Genomic DNA, 18075 nt, shown 5'->3' on the forward strand with positions numbered 1-18075 from the left:
ATAGTATATTGGAATGCCCTGAATGATGATGATCAAAACCAGAATGATCAACAAACATTATTTGAGTTAACAAATGAGTTAAAAAGTCAATTGAACCTTATAAGGTGTACGGTTTATACGCTTCAGTTGGCAATCACTTCGGTTGTCAATACAACGAACGAGTCGGTGAAATGTGTCTATAAAATTATCGAGGCATTCAAAAACCAAAAAATGTTTTTTAAAAATCTTGGAGAGCAGTTCAACGAGCTCGGTAAGTAATTTGGAGTTTTGTAGATAATTACTCAGAGGCATTTGAACCAGTTAATAGGTGTACGATAAAGATGCAGGCTGACCATATCTCTTTATCAGATTTTTACCTTCACTGGTTACATGCAATCAACGAGTTAAGGAAAATGGACACAAATCCCTATTCAAGGTTTCTGATAGAGGCTCTAATCAACCGGCTGAAGGATTTAAAACAGTCGAATGCATTCAAGATGGCTCTCTTTCTTGATCCTCGTGTTAACTGTCTTGGTTCCAATTTGTTCTCTAGCCAAGAAAAGGAAGATATCCAAGTGAAACAAAATTCTTGGAAAGATGTAAAGTTTTGTAAGTTAAGTGTTTCATTGAATTTTGTATGCTTTATTTTTAGAAAATGATCATCGACACGTGGAATCGGATCAACCGTTTAAGGAGTCAAGGAAGGATTGAGAAAAGATTATCAGGGAATACCAATAACGATGATATCGAAGAGTTTCTAACAGAATTTTTTGGAGTTTTTTTTTATTGAAATTCTGAGGGTAGCTTTGGACGATTCTTGTAACAGCTGAAGTCTGTTGAAATAGAACCCAGGCAGATGTATACATTTGACACTTACAAGTTTTGGGTATCGCGTAAGCAGAGCCATCCAGAACTGTATGCAGTAGCGTCTGTTATTTTTGCTGCACCTTATAATCAAGTGTCGATGGAACGTGCATTTAGTGCACTATCACTAATACTTTCGACCGACCGCGTGAACCTTGGAGAGAAAACTTTAAGTAATATTTTACTTTGCAAACTGAATAGAAATTTATTTGAAGCCAATATGGCTAATTTGTGTTGCTAATTCTTGATCATAATAAATTAATTCTAACCCTAAGACGAACGATGTTGTTTTCTTACTTCATAAAATTTGACAATTCTTAAACCCAAGTCCTTTTACTGAGTTTTTGAATGCTATTGTAGCTAAGCATGCATTTAACATTATTTAAGAATGTTATGAAATAATTATTTACCGTCTTTCTTGTAAAAATAGTGATTTTGAGGAAAATGACACGTGTTAATGGTCGCTTGGCTGTAGTTCAATAAATTATTAAACTAATAATGAAATTATATTGAAAGAAAAACACGATACTTTGAATAGTTCATAAGTGATTTTTTTGTTATTTAATCGCTATTAGGAATTAGGAATTCTGGGGTGCTACATTTGTGAAACAACTTCCGTAGATTTTAACAACTTGGTTGTAAGACACGCTTGATTCATTTATCGAGCCAACTTAGAACAATAGACACATTCCAGCGTGACCCGGCAGCGTTTTGACAGTTTTTTTTTTGCATAATTTGTAAATATTCTCATTTTTTTTAGCCAAAGAACCCCCTTTAAGATCTAAGGCATGCAATCTTAAAAAGTCTTTATTATTAATGGTTGCGAAATCTTCACCTCAAGCTTCCCCACAACACAACGAGGTTCAGACCCCCCGCAAACAATTTCGGGAATTGAACTTTAATCTCCGTTGTTTGTGTTTCATTGTTCGCGAAATCTGTGCATATCTTGAACATATTCATAAGTACGAACGAGAGCAAAACCTCCTCAAACACGGGACACTCGTTACGTTACATTGGTTTTAATGAACCGGCAGCTTTTGGATGTCGAGGCTAGGCTGTGTAGTTAGTCGGTAGCTTAGGACCCATTCATCCGGGATGTCCCGTTTGCAGGGAACGTCTGTAATTGTGCACGACGACACCAATTCTGCAAACTTGCTAGGCTGTCGGGGATGATGTAGGCTCAGGGTTCATGGATGAAAAAAAACACGCCCCGGGCCAGACTAGGGATATGGGGTTTTCCACAAACAGCTGGACAGGCCTTCGCCGCCGTTTGGGGTACGTTTTCGTTGTCGGAATGCAGTGCTGGTGGCTGGTCTTGGATTGTGTGCCGGAAACACTCCAGAATTCCAGTCCTTACATACATACATGCATATGAGAGTGAATACAGTTTGTAAATAGATATGCACTTAGAGAGTGCTGGAAAGCGAGCGGAAACCGTTAGGCAAGAAGATGTTAATTAGTCGGTGAAGCGAATAGGATTTCCACGTTAGGTTCACTGTAATATTTATTGTATGGTGCCTGTAAAGAAGCTGACAGTTAGAGTGTTTAGCTAGAAGAGCTGGAGATGAATAATTTAACGCTAATTGTTCGTTACATACCATGAATGAAAATTCAGATTGAAATGAGGTAGGTCTTTAAGCAAGAGACGGGCTTTCAGGGACTTGAAAAACATATTCAAATGTCTCATATTTAATCTTACTTTGTTCAAGCAAAGGAAAATATGCTAGCGAACGTAGGATTATTAAATTTCAAGTAGTATTCCTGCACAGGTACCGACTTTCTGCGATTTACTTTTTATACACATTTATATTTGTAATTGAGAGATCTTAGTAGGCCTTGAAGAAGGAGGCAGGTGTTTTGAATTTGTTTATTTTATGCAGTGAAATGTGGAAGTGGTCTCGAAACATCAAATCTTCTATGTAAATATAAGGTGTAATGAAGAAGTATTAGTGTAGATTGTGAGCGAAAACTTATGCTACAAATCAGATGGTGAATAAGGTTCCCAGGCTATCTGTCAGGTTTGATTGATTATTGTTTGTTTTTGATGTTTTATTTGAGATTTTAAGCCCAACCGCAACTTTTAGACGGTTATTTATGAATCAACTATTCGAAAAACTAACTCCATTGTTCAACAGAAAACTTCAGTATTGTTTGCAATTATCTACATACAGTACCATTAATAATTGTATAGAAATTGGAAGCACGCGCACTGTCACATCGACTTTAAACTTCCATAACTTTTGAATCTAATGACATTTTTTATCAAAATGTTTGCGTTAGATAGATCAACTATCACACTATTATATCACCAAATTGTAGCTTTCTGGAGTTTGTGTGGCCTGAGAAACAGTAATTCTACGAAAATCGGACTTTTTGGACTATTCTCATTCAAACTGCAATATCTCTGAACCTACGCTACATTTTTTTATTGAAATTTTGCAGAGTGATTGTTAAAACATAAAGTTTTTGAAAAGTTATATTTTTTGTCTGATTGGTGGAGGAAACGTGGGGGAGTGGGGATACTTGATCCCCTTTTCTTATTTTCACCATATCTTTCTGGAAAAAATTAGCAACTCGCCGTCTTTGACATTTTCTGACAGCTTGTAACTTCAAGTTTCTATGCTCCAAAAATTAGATCGATACTTGAACCCGTTGATGAACTAGAAGAATTTTCGTGGGAGTAAAAAAAATTGCGATTTTTCTGAAGTTAGGGGAGACTTGATCCCCTATTGAAGGAGACTTGATCTTTTATTCAGGAAGTCCTAATCCTTGTGTAAAAATCAAACAAAACCCCAAGATAGAATGTTAATTGACTATTTTGGTCATGTTTGTTCTCATTTCACAATTTATAGCAGACAAAAGAAGAAAATTCTATAACTTTGTCTCAACGCTAATTACATTGCATACTTAAAGGCGCTATTTTATATAATTAAGAGAAAATTAATTATTTTCTTCAGACAATTGTTTGATGAATATTACTTTTTGGATAAATATTAGTAATTTCGTAATCAGCAATCATAACGATCAATTCAGAAGAAGAATATGCCGTTTGGAAGGGTGATCAATTGTACCCAATTCTAGGGGATCAATTGTACCCATAATCAACATTTTAGAAAACTTTTTCTGAAAAAAGTTGAGAGTTTACCATTGCTTTGAAAATATGGCATTATGAAGTTCATTTTACGCTGGAACGATTGATGCATTGGAACAAATATTTTTTTCATAATTTTTCCATGTAAGGACATTTTAAAGTGATGCAAAAAGATCTTCAAGTTACATTTTGTGAAATTTTTCAAACAAAGTTCAATTACTCAAACAATTATTTTGTTTAAATTTTTTAAACTACAAGCATTGTTATTTTGCTCATTTGACACATTTTTCTAGAACATTTTATCTTTGTAAGACATTCCAGTTTCGTGATATAGCTAAGGAATCAAGTATCCCCAGGGATCAAGTATCCTCATTCTTTTGGGGATGTCCGGATCGTTCACTACAACTCCGACTGCAGCACTAGAGGCTCTGTTTTCTATCAAACCTCTACACTTGTTCTTAAAACAGGAAGCCTTCTCATGTGCTTTTCGTCTACAGGCAGTTGGTCTCTGGCTGTCAGGAAATATCGAAAGATCATCGAGTCATACAAATGTGTGGCCTGAATTAGTTAGATTAAACAAGTTTAATCTAGCGCCAAACGATTTAACACTCTCGAGTAGTTTTCCCTACATGGGGTTTAAAGTCAAATTTCCTTCTCCTCAAGAATGGTTATCAGGTTTCGTAGAGGACCAAATGTCCTCTCATATTGTATTCTATACTGACGGTTCATTATCAAACGGCCGTGCAGGTGCAGGAATTTACTGTCACGAGTTGAACATAGAATATGCTCAACCTCTAGGAAAATATTGTACAGTCTTTCAGGCTGAGCTATATGCTATTATGTATGGAGTGCAAATTGCACTTCAAAAGAAGATTATGTTCAGAACAATTTATTTCTGTTCAGATAGCCAAGCAGCTATGAAATCACTCAGTGCTTCCAGTTCTAGATCAAAACTGGTAATCGCATGCCGGAAAGCAATCGAAGAACTTGCTGAAGGCAATGGATTAAACCTTCTATGGGTACCCGGACATAAGGGAATTTTTGGAAACGAATGCGCCGACGAACTCGCTAGAGCTGGGTCGGAAAAGGATTTTCACGGACCAGAGCCGGCTGTCCCAATATCACCATGTTGGTTCAGAAACCAAATTCAAACTTGGTCCTCTAACCAGCATGAACGATACTGGGAAGAGTTGGACACTTGTCGTCAAACTAAATTATTTTTAGAAAAACCATCTCCAATCATATCGAGTTACTTATTAACTTTAACCCTTCGTTTCATAAAGTAACAAATTTGCAACAATTAATGTATGAAAAAAGTGAAAAATCGTATTTTATTTTAAATTTTTTTCTTGATGTACTCATCATTTCCAACTGTTTAAAATGATTTTTAAGAAAAAATAAAAAATCATGAAACGAAGGGTTAAATAAATCTCATTGCAGCATCTTGATCAGAGCACTCTCCGGTCATTGTAAACTCAACTATCACATGCACAACATTCAGCGTGCTGAATCTCCAGTATGTGGTAGTTGTGAATCAGATGTGGAAGATCCCTTCCATCTCATATGTAACTGTCCCTCATTTGCCAGACTACGTTTTCGTACTCTGGGATCTTACGCTTTAAGCGAATCTGAGTTTAAGAAATTAAACTTAAAAAACATTCTTTCATTCCTTACCGAATGTAGAAAAGAGCTTTAATGCTAATAATCCCTAGTGGAAAGGCTATATGCCATCTTAAATAGATTGAATTTATTTCTTCCTTTTATAGGTTTTTCAGGTTTCTCAGGTAAATGATGAAATCTTGGATAAAAAAAAAGGCTAGGCACAATTTTCCCGTATGTTTGGATAACGTGCCGCTATTAAGCCTACCCCCATTCTGATATCTGATACCTGATCCCCAGGGATCAAGTATCCTCATTCTCCCCTATTGTTCTCATGAATCGTCCAAAATTCTATAGAAATCGCAGGTCTAGGTTCATGCCTGAAATATTGCACCTCGCATAACTTTTGATCTCATCTTATCATTTGTTTTTGAAAGAACGAGAAATATAGATTTGAAATAGTGTAACAAACTGAGAAAACCTTTGATAAGATACATGGCATCGTTTTGTTTATTCTTGGTCTACTGGTTTGAGCTGATGGAGTCATCTTAATCTGAATGCACACATAAAAATAGTTGATTTTGTTCAGCTCGAATTCATAACACGTTATGAACATGTCTTATATATAAAAATGGAGGCGTTTTCTTTGTAACAACATCACGTATGAATGGTCGGTCGGAATGAAGTGAAATTTGGTATCCGAGGGTTTTCTGGGTCAGAGATGGTTTGTATAATAGTTTCAAGAATCTCACTTTTGATGAAAGGGGGGTCTTCATACAAAATTAGCTCTTCACATCTTCTCTTATACAAATTCAACTTTATTTGTTACGATTTCCATAAGAATCTATTCGCGAGCACGTTGCAGTTAAGGACGTGTAGATAAAATTAAACATTTATTACGATTTATACTTAAGAAGGTAAAACGAAGTTTACCGGGTCAGCTAGCTTCTGATAAAAAATCCTCTCAGTAAATTCCAACATATTTTTATATCTTCTGATTTTCTTTAATTCTTAAAAAAAAATCAATCTTGAAATGTTCGTATTTTCACTGATAAGTACGATAAATTGATTAACAAACATAGCTAATGGTGAACCAATGTACAATGGGGAAAAAGTGCCTAAACCGCGAAGAAATTCAATATCTGCCCTCCTACTCTGACAAATTTATGAAAAAATACTTTCCTTTAGTGAAAATGTCCGAAAACTTTCTGAATTAATTGAAAAATGTTTGGAAATTGGGAGTAAAACAGCCATAACTCCATTTTCCAAAGCGTGTGATGGGTTAAACAGCCTCCATTGGATTTCTCGGAAAAAATCACACAAGATACGACCCATTTGGTTCAAAATTTTCAAGCCCGAACATGCTTTTTCTGAACTTTTTGATAAATTTAAGGGAATTGAGGGTAAAACAGCCATAACTCCTGTTTCCAAAGCGAGCGGTGGCGGTTGGATTTATCGGACAAAATCATACAAAAGTGATCTATTTTTGTTCAAAATGTTCAAGTCTAAATTAGTTTTTTTCTGGATTGTTTACAAAATATAGGTGAATTAGTGGTTAAAATGGCACTATAATCCCGTTCGTAAGCTCGTGCGGCGTCTGAAACTACGTCCAATCGATTCTCCGGACATTTTCACTAAAGGAAAGTACTTTTGCATAGATTTGTTTCGCGTAGGAGGGAAGATACTGAATATCTTCGCAGTTTATACACTTTTTCCCCATTGTGCACTGTTTGATAATATTAATAATTTAATTATTTAATAATTTAAAACAGAAATTTTGTGCAGTTCGAGGGCGAAGTTTTTCGCTATGCAGATGTTTTATTTTATTTTTTTTCTTATCCCCAGAAATCACTTTTTTCATCACCCGCGCTTATGAGAAATGTTAACGATGGTGCCTAACTCCAGGGGCAAAAATAATCAATGATATCTATTAATGATCTTTTTCCAAGATTTTCAGCGGAAGCTGAACCAATTTTTTTAGGATCAACTTGAAAGTACATTCCTTTGGAACACGGCAGCTCTTTTTGAAGTCTTCATCCCGGAAAAAGGATCTACAAATGGCTTTTGAAGAACAGACCTGGCATCAGTGAATTTTGGACATAGTGGTTTCGATTTTAAGTAGATTTAAAGAGGTTTTTGAGTCCGTTTGTGCTATTGTGAAGCAATTCGGATCACTCTAAGTTGACAACGAATGTTTTGAAAAGATGCTTTTTTAGCATCAGAAAAGGAATGGAATGGATAGCGAATTGTTTCTTATTTCAAATCCGAAACTTGTGAAAGACTGTGAGAGAATCCTGACATTGTTTTGTGCCAATAAAACATAAAAATTCTTCTTTAGCATGAGTATATCATGTGGCAACAAGTTATTAGGTCAACGAATAAAAGGTATGGTTAAGGCGTTATTGGTAAAACATAACAAGTATCGTTGACTTGTATCAAACTTTTGTAGCCATAAATAAAATTTTTGGCATTTTTTTTTCCTGTTACAAGCAAACAAACAACCAAATCAAAAACTTACCTTCTGCCGTTCATGCTCATGTAGCCATCGTCCTCGGACTGGTGGCCTTGTGAGGGACTATCCGGCTCGACGGCCACGTGCATCCGTTCCTGTTCCACGTCCTCGAACTCAGACAGGACCTTATCGAGCAGTTCAAGTGATTTTTCAACATCGTCTGTGGTGCTGATGGAGTGAGTAAAAAAGAAAGAAAGAAAGCAACAAATATGATTAATACCAGGCTGTCAATGCTCAACGAATGAATGTTATGTATGTTTGTATGTGTGACTGTTGGAATTGAAAATCTTAAATGGCTTGAGAGCACGTATCATGCTTCAGGTTTCGAGTACCGACAATGGCAAACAATAATAATTGATGATATTGATTGTACCGGAGCATTAGCCGCTGAAGAAGAAGTGAGGGAAATTGTACGATTTTCTCCTTCCTGATTATTGATTGTTGAAGTTATGAGAGCCTTTTCATTCTGTTCCATCGATGGTGTTCTTAGGAATTACATGAACAGGATAAAAATTAGCACAATTACTGAACGATGCAATCGCACAGGTTTTGAAAGAAGTTTTTCTTTAATTGGTGAAGGTGAGTTTTTATTCAAAACTTCTCATGACATTAAGGTTTTTCAACTCTAAACACAATTTCAATGCTTTCTTTCAAATTTGCAAGAAAAAAAAAAGAATAATTTCATTTGACAAAATCTACAAAAAGTGGCAGAATATGCGCTTACATAATAAAATCTCTTAATTAATTCAAGCTGTGCTGGCACGTTCTCAATGCGAATAGTCAAATTGATGACTTTTATAGAATCCACTCCGAGAGCTCTAAGCTTCATGCCATTAGCTAGAACAATCAACTTCCGATGACAGACATCCGTCAGTTACGCATAAACGATTTGATATGAAAAATAGATGATGTAATGAAGCTAACTCAGCATCCTCGACATTGTGTATCTATCCTATCTAGGCATCACATCTATCAATCCATCCATCCATCAGGAGCAAAAACTAGCTCAGCGTTATGTAATGTGCACTGGCGGGAAGAACATTGTAGGAAGATGGCACTAGCTATTATAAAACCCGTTGGGATTTAACTGTGTAATTACACGATTGAAAGCTGTTGCCTACCTTCCGGAGTTGCTAATTCGAATCGGTGGAATATGGAAATGTGCCAATCGAGTAAGATCAACACGTTGATGCAAATATTTCAACGATTAAATAACGATTGGCGACCAAACTCGTTATTAAAATGTGATGAGTGAGTGGTTATGCAATTGATGAACTCGGCTATTAGAGATCAAAATACTTTCTGAGATATGAGAAATTGGGACAATCACAGAAATTTAAAACTATCATCACATCACATCTGATGTACCTCCCTGTATGTAGTTTTGATTATTTTTTTCATGTAAAATGTACAGAATGATGAAATATGTCTCACTTTTGAAAATGTTAATTCAATTTATTTCATGTGCTTCAAAATCTTATGACAATAAACGTCCTCCCAGGAATGAAGATGCACTTTGTCGTCTTTCATTTACTCATTCTGTTCGCTTTCGGCATAGCGTATGAAAATTTACTGCAGTTAAAAACTGTTAGATAATTTCAAGTGACTTCCATCTTGGATGGACGCTTCCTTCCACAAGCTGAAGGAAGAAGCAAGCGCGCCCAAAGATAAAGTGGTATCAAGATTTTTGACTGGTCATTTTGCTATGCTATAAATAGTTAACTGAAGGATAAGCTAGTGTGGTTCGGTTTGATTATCTACGATACTCAAAAAGTTTATAAAAAAAAATTGAAGTTACAATTGGATAGAAGTAAAATTTGGGCTGTATTTTTTTCTTTATTCAAATTCAAATATTTTCTCAAATTCCTGTGTGAGTAAATCTGTTAAGACAATAATCGCCTCCGAATCAGATACTAAAAAACTCAGCTATTGAAAACGAGCCACGGTGTCTCTGATGGAACGATTTTTTCTATCGAAAATTAGCATCGCTAATTTTTGCACCATTCGAAAGCTGGGACTTGCCCCTTTCATTTGAGCCCAAATTTGAAATAATTCACCGGGGGGTCTCGAACATTTTATTTTTTTGAAGGTTTTTTAACCTTTTCAACGGTTTTTTCGAAGACAAATTCATACTAATCACTATGAAAACACTCGTTTTACCTTTAGCGTATATCGAACATCATATGTCAAAAACATGATTTAATAGGAAATTTTCCTGGCCACAATTTTGTAGAAGACATCAAAGTGATACAATTTCAGAGAAAAGATTTGGAATGTCACAAGCATAGTGATTATTATTTCATTTGAAAAATCTAATAAAACTTCTCACCACTGATTGTAATAAGACCAGAAAAAACATTCTACGAGCTTAGTTATTTATTGTTGAATGTATAAATGTTCAAAACAGTTTATTCACATTAAAAAATCAATCTTTTGCATAAAATTGATTAGGATTATCTGAAGTAATGAGCATTTTTGGGGTTTTTATTTTTTTCGTCATTCCGGTTTTTCCCAAAATCGCGAAGTGAGGAATAAATAAAGTTTAAAATATTTTAATCAAAGTTTGATACATTCTTTGAAAATTCAAACAGTTGAAAGAGCGAAAGCCAATCTGTAGTAGATGGGAGTAATATAATCTGTTGTTAAAGAATTTTTTTCAAGTGTTTAATCTAAATTTTCTCGTATTTGTTTTTGTTTTGTACACCGTAGACTGTACTCAGGTTTGTTGCAAGCCAGCTTTTGTTAATTTTTTCCAATTATTTGAAAATTTGAATTAATTTTAATTCCCCCCCCCCCCCCCCCCCTCGTAACGTGTCAACTCAAAATGACAAAAGATAGATTTCAAATTTGTTCCGGCCATACATATAAAAAAAAGTTGGCACCTACTTTACTTGATAATTTTGTTACTCATTTCGTACTTTAAGCAATGTAACATTTTGGATATGTGCATAATCTGAGCAAATAAATGTAGAAAATTTGTTTTAAGGATTTCAAGCCACTTTATTAAATTATGTTCATGATGTTATATTTTGTTTTCATAGAAGTAAGAAAACAACATTCCAGGGGAAAGCCAAAAATGCCGAAATCCACAGAAAAATGTTTGCAATGTGCCATACTATCAGATAAAAACTCGTGTTTTTTTAATTTTATATGGAAAATTTGAAAACAAAAAAACATTAATTTGAACTTATGCAAAATTTTCAGAAAACGAAATCAAAATTCGCAAAAAATCGGATGACTTAAGATCTGACAACTTAAAGTGATTTGAGAGATAATTTGCAGATAATAGTATTACATCAAATCAACCACTTAAAATTGTTGAAAACAAAGTTGATGTTGCAATTTTGCAATCTTCTTTTTCCTTTTAATAAAAAAAAATCTATGAAAGACATAAGGTTCAGTTCGTATACTTTTGATGAAAATGAACAATCTTGAATTTTTGCTTGAAAACTTTAATTTGACCACATTTTTACATACACGAGTGCCTCCAGAAACACTAATTTATGCAATCAACCATAAACAATAGGTTGATTTTTTTATTTTATATATGACACTTTATCATCTTTGTGATCCGTGTCTAAAGTTTTACAATCAATTCAAAGTGAACAGTAGGAAAAACCTTCAGAAATCACCAAAAAGGATGAAAGATTTTCAACAAAGATGTTTGGTTTTAAAACCCAGGTGAATTATTTAGAATTTAGGATTAAATGTAAGAAGTAAGTCTAATTCATTTCCTAGTCCCAAATATTTGTTCATGAAGTTCTCGCACTAACTTAGCTTAAAATATAAATAACTTAATTTTTAAGGAAAGCGGGAGACATTTTTTCCAGAATAAAACACTACAAATGTTCTTTACTCCAGATTATCCTGAGCATGAAGGATTGGGCTTGGGCTTGGGCCTCTTACACAAATTTCCATAAGAATGACAGCTAATCGGAGTGAAACTAGATGGAAGGCTATTGCTTTCTCTGTTTAACACATGAGAAATTGTATAGGGGAAAACTGTACAAGACGCACCAGCGGGGTAAGATGGCCCATGTCATTCTTTCTCAAATATACACTTACCTACGGCTTCGAATCATGTTTTTCTTCATTTTTATTGTAGCAAACAAGCTTTTTCATCATTCAATAGATGAAAAGTTCACAAAATCTACTTTAGTTCTTAGAAACAGAGGAATTAATGGAATCAGCGTGAAACTTATAATTTTTCATAAGTAACATATAAGGTTTTATGGTAAAACAGCCTGCGCAATCTGACCAAACTACAGCTTATCGCTTTACCACTCATGTGCACTTTCGGAAGACTATAAATATTTTGTTGTATTTTATAAACTTCCTACAAATTTTATCAAAAATCAATCATATGAAAATTGGGGCAGAATGCCCACAAGACCACGTGTTTACGTTCAAATTTCGAATGCTGTTAACTTTTGAGAAAACCCGAATATCAAAACAAAATGCCATTCTTTTTATTTGCTGACTCCCAAATTACGATAACAATGCATAATTATAACAAATTTCGTCCTTGTTCGAGTTAAAACGGTTCACCAATATTCGATTCGAAAAAAATATCGGCCGCCATTTTTGCCGCGATATCACTATATCAGCCAAAAAAATTGAATTTTGTTGCCTACTTGAAGGCGTTTTATATATAAGGATATTAAAAAGTGAATTTTGAAAAGCGAAATTTTCGATGAGTTCAGCAATACTAAATGATTTTTAGCCAAAGAATGGTAGTTTACAAAAATACAATGAACGTGTAATTGAACATTTGGTGTTTCAATAATTACATTCCGTATAATCATTGTTCAATTTCTTACCACCCTTCCTGTTTGGTGCGTTCTGTCCACTAGTTTTGGCATTCTACCCCGCGGTTTGTTTTCTGGCTATTTTAGTTTTTTTACCAAAATATAGTCAAAATCCAGTTTTAATCATATTTTTTCTTTTCGATAATACGTAAATTTCATCCTTGAATCGTCGTCAACTTTCAATTTGGTTCTTAAATGATTGGTATCGCTATAAATAGCAATTATGCTTAGCTGGTGCGTTTTGTACAGTTTTACCCTACCGGGATTGCGAGCGCGCCCATCGCCCATGAGAGATTGTTTTTTTTTCAATTTGAATAAACCATCCTGAGCATTTATAGACTCTACAATCAATAACTAAGCTCGTAGAATACTATTTCTAGTCTTGGTTCGATCAGGGATGAGAAGTTTTATTAGATTTTTCAAATGAAATAATAATCACTCTGTTTGTGACATTCCAACTCTTTTCTTCCAATTTGTATCACTTTGATGTCTTCTACAAAATTATAGCCAGGAAAATTTCCTATTAAATCATATTATTGACATACGATGTTGGATTTACTTTTTTTTTTTTTTTTTGTTTCGATTATAGTCGTTTTACCATCTTTATGGCATTCGCGACTTATGTTGGATTTACGCTAAAGGTTAAACGAGTGTTTTCACAGTGATTAGTATGATTTTGTCTTTGAAAAACCGTTGAAAAGGTTAAAAAATCTTCAAAAAAAATAAAATGTTCTAGACCCCCCTGTGGATTATTTCATATTTGGGCTCAAATGAAAGGGGAAACTCCCAGTTTTCGAATGGTTTAAAAATTTGCGATGCTAATTTTCGAAAAATAAAGTTTTCTCCCAGAGACACCGTGGAGCGAGTCTGGAGCATGTCATCGAACATATTACGTTCTAAGAAATATTCCCAAAAAAAGAGCACCATCAGTAACAATTTCTAGCGGGAAACTTTCGGATAATGGACCAAGACACGTTCAATCCAAGGTTGTCGAAATCACAGAAAAATCTAAAATTTCACAGAATTGTGAGCAAACTTTCATCACAGAACACAGAATTTTGGAAATATTCACAGATTATTTAAATTTTGTTTGTATATTCAGAATTATATTTTTCTGTAAAAATATTTTTTTATTTCTTACTCTGACTTGGCAAAATGTGATAAGCTTGATATTGTTAATTGATTTTTCCCATGTAAATTGTAAAAAAAACCTTATTTTTAACGAAAAAATGTTATTTCTATCACAAAAAACCAGTCACAGAATTTTCGGGTAAAATCACAGAAAACTTCCTTGTTATTTTTGATTGTAGAATTCTGCTTGCTTCCTCTATTGTACTGAACCGCTATGCCTTTTAACCTTTTGCTTTTAATTCGTATTACTGGTTCATTTTAACCGCCCAAAGCTGTTCGGGTCAATATGACCCGAAACGCACATTCAGATCATTTTAATCTTCATTCACATACTGAACAACAATTTTAGAGGGATCAAGTACGTTCTATGAAAATGATAATCAAATTACCGAGAAAAAACTAAAATTTGAGTATCAAAAATCGGTTTTGTGAGAAATGAGATACAGTGAAGCAAAGCTAAAGTTGGATGTTATTTTTTGAGGCATGATTTTTTCATACCGGAATATCCGTTTTTTTAAGGGTCATTCATTTTCTGATTTGTGACTTGACCTCACGTTTTGTTCAGTCAGTATAAATATTAAAGACAAATCAACAATCCCGATAGGATTTTTTTTATCGTAAGGGTTTTCTCTAAATTTCAAATTTGGTCCTTTCTTGCGACCATTATTTGGTTGGGATTCGACCAGATCGAATTCAACAGCATAAACTTGATTTCGAGAAAATCGAGTTCACATCCCTACCAATTGATACCATTTCATTAGATATCTCATTTGGTCATTTTACTATCACATTTAGATTCTTTTGAAGACGTCGAGGCTATACTGGTCGCTTTATAATGACACAATAAACAGAAAACTGAATTTTAAGAGCAATAGCTTTGCACCTAGTTCACTCTGGTCGAACCTAAATGTTTAAAAAAATAGGCATGCGCTATCATTTGACTGGGCGATTTTACCTAAATAAGGAGCCTACTTATAGGCGCTTTAAGAGCATCACCCAACGAGTATGGCTGATGCATGAAAAATAGTTTTTTCGTTGAGCCGAGTGAACCGATTTATACAAATTTCGCACTTTTGACAAGCATCTTTAATCGTTAAATGTTTTAAATGCCAAGTTGATTGGAAAACAAAATTCAAGGGATTCGGTTCAGTCTGGCTCAACGAGAACAATGCATGAAATGAAGTTCTTAGCCACTGGGACGTTTTTATAATTTAATTTATCAGATATTAATTCTTGACTATCCGAAGAATAGCTGTTTAGAATCGAAAAAACTAACACACATAAGATTATTTAGCTGATCATCTTTACCTCTAAGACGGCTCTCAGTTCACTTTGGCGCAACGCAATTTTACTATTTCTACTGTCTGCAGCATTGAAATGTTCTGATTTTCATTGGATAAGTAGTTTATCATGTTTCGCATCCCCTGTAATAACAATGTTTTTTTCAGGCCTTTTTTCCATTTGGAACAAACTACAGATAGCCTGGAAAAACATATCCACTAATTTTTGAAATACTAATAAACTAGAATAAATGTAGGTAGGTTACACAGTGAATCTTATATCATCAAAATAGTTTAACATTTGCGACCAGGGAGCGCCAACAAGCTACAGATCAAATTTTCCCGAAACGGATATTTCGCACTTTTACTACAACTATGCTTGAGTGTGAACAACATATGTAATTTTTCGACAAATTTTGTTCATGATTCGAAAGTGTATTAAAAAAACTACCATTCATCAGAATATTTCGGGTTGATATTCTAAATGTGACAAAAGTATATAAAAATTTTGATGGCAAGTGCGAATTTTATTTTGTACAGTACTGTACATTACACAGAGCTATGCGCTTAGAGGATGCAAACACGAAAGAAAAAGATATTGTTTTCAATGTATTTCGTGATATCTGAATTTCGTAAAAATAAAAAAGATGAATTTCGCACATTTAATTTCACATTTAGAAAAAAGTATTTATTAGACCTTGCTGAAATTTTAGAAGTTACTTCAAGTTTCTATCAACTATCAACTAACTCCGCTTATCTGAGGTAATGGGGGTTCCCCTGTCTGAATGTCAAATCGTCGAACTGTCGGGTCCGAACGTCGAATAGCAGTTTATACATTGAAAATACGATCTTTTTCTTCCGTGTATGCATATCTTCCAGGCGCACAGCCCTATGTTATGTACAATAGAAGCCCGCTAATATGAACTCCGGTAATCCGAGCTTCCGCTTAATCAGACCACCCAGCTATGGATTTTAAATGAAGATAATGCAAACCGGCAAAGCTTTGTAGAGCGAAGCTTTTCCTCAAGCGGCGGCCACATCAAAATAAGGGATCACAGCTTCTCAGGTGAAATCGGTATGGATCAGAAAATCGGATGGTATCGACAGAAGTCAGAAATTCAGAGACAGATAGGTATCATATTCCTTTCCTAAAAAGTTGAAACTTTTGTCACACTTTGTTAAATTGGTTTAAAACCTTTATTTGGCAGTTTTTATTAGAAATCTGTAGGAATCATTTAATATCAAAAAATTTGTAATATCATTCAGCAACATTATCAAAACTTCCATTTAAGCGATATTTTAATTTGTAATCAAAATATTCATAGATTTTGTTTAGTGGAGATATGTTTTTTAAATGATCTACTTAAAATAACCGTTTGAATCGAATTAAAATCAAATCTATTTTTTCTATTTCTTTTTTTTTTCAATGTTATATCCAACTGACAGAAATAATTAATTTACTTCAGAAGAGTGTATTTTTAAATTTATTTTTGTAGAAAGGCTACAATGAAAGCTGAAAAAATTAAACGCTGAATAGTATTTAACTACAAAATATGAGACAGATATTGTTAACGAACCGCAAAGATTTTCAAAACAACTTTCTGCAAACCTTTCTCAAAATTCTACGTGTTTTCAATTTGCGTCAACTGTAACTTTTTTAATCTTCATACCATGTTTTCTTTTGGTGTGTATTTGTTATTTCTTTTCAAGCTTCTTTTTGATAATCTGTCTTGTGTTAGAGATTACAGTGAAGGAAACAGCTAGGTTGTTGGAAATTCGAATGATCGCTTTTCTAATTATATGAGTGTTCATACAATTTTTTTTGAATTTTTTAAATAAAAAAAAGAGTTTCCTAAAGACATGTCTAGAAGCATAGGAGATGTAGGTAAAACTAAGATCGCACCATTTACCAAAAATGGCTCCTGATCTATAACCCCTCCCTTACAAACACAACCCTTCCCTGAGATACTTGAATAAAGATTCGCAGACGTATAGACGGTTTCTATAACTGGTAATACTGACTTATCATTGTTTCAGGAATTTTTCAAATCATGGTTTTGAAGAAAACTGGAATACACGATGACTACTAGGACGTGGCCTTATGATGATAATTTTCTAATGGTTTCTAAAGGTCCTCTCAACTTAGGGCTTGTGATATAGCTACGTTGGCAAGTCAGTTGCTTCCTGAGCCCATGTTCCTGAGTTCGAACCCTTGCATCGATCACAGTTGCACCGGACAAGTTTTTCAATGACTGTCCGCCAACTGCATCGTTGATATAAAAGTCGTGAATGACATAAAAATGTTAAATCGACTATAATGGAAAAGAAAAAGAAAAAAAGTCCTCTCAACTTGCTTTTCGATTTCAAGCTGATCAACTTGCTTTTTTTATTAACTACTCAAACTGCCCTCTAAACTAAACTAAACCATACGTACTCTTTTTCGATCGAGAATTAGGCGTACTCTTCTTTTTTAGATTTTTTTAAAAATGTACTCTGTTTTTGTTGAAAGAAATTTGATTAGAAAACCCAACGTATTTGTTACATTTTATGAAGTAGTTTCAAATCTTATGCAAAAACTACGAAAGCTTACCATAGCTTACAACACATAACTTTAACATCTTGTTTTAATAAACATGCATATTTAGTCGTTGAAAACAACGAGCGCAATGAGCGCCTTTGAGTATGCAAACAGAAATCAATATGCACAAAATTTAAGTATAGTGCAGGAATATTAAAAAAATCCATGTAAGTCACATAACCTCTAAGACATAGGCAGTATTTGATTGAATTGAAATATCGCGGTGCCACTTC

The 18075-nt window shown here is 34.2% G+C and overlaps 1 protein-coding gene across 4 annotated transcripts in view; it reads right to left on the bottom strand.

The window, feature by feature from the left end:
• Positions 1–18075, bottom strand: part of LOC129746201 (uncharacterized) — a 380075-nt gene that overhangs the window by 250665 nt on the left and 111335 nt on the right. For all 4 annotated transcript variants that reach the window (XM_055739753.1, XM_055739756.1, XM_055739755.1 and 1 more), the window contains exon 2: positions 8052–8213. In XM_055739753.1, coding sequence (XP_055595728.1) covers positions 8052–8213 — 162 coding nt within the window. The remainder of the gene's footprint in view (positions 1–8051; positions 8214–18075) is intronic.

The sequence above is a fragment of the Uranotaenia lowii genome, chromosome 2 (genome assembly GCF_029784155.1).
Source record: "Uranotaenia lowii strain MFRU-FL chromosome 2, ASM2978415v1, whole genome shotgun sequence".
NCBI classification, from domain to species: Eukaryota; Metazoa; Arthropoda; class Insecta; order Diptera; family Culicidae; genus Uranotaenia; species Uranotaenia lowii.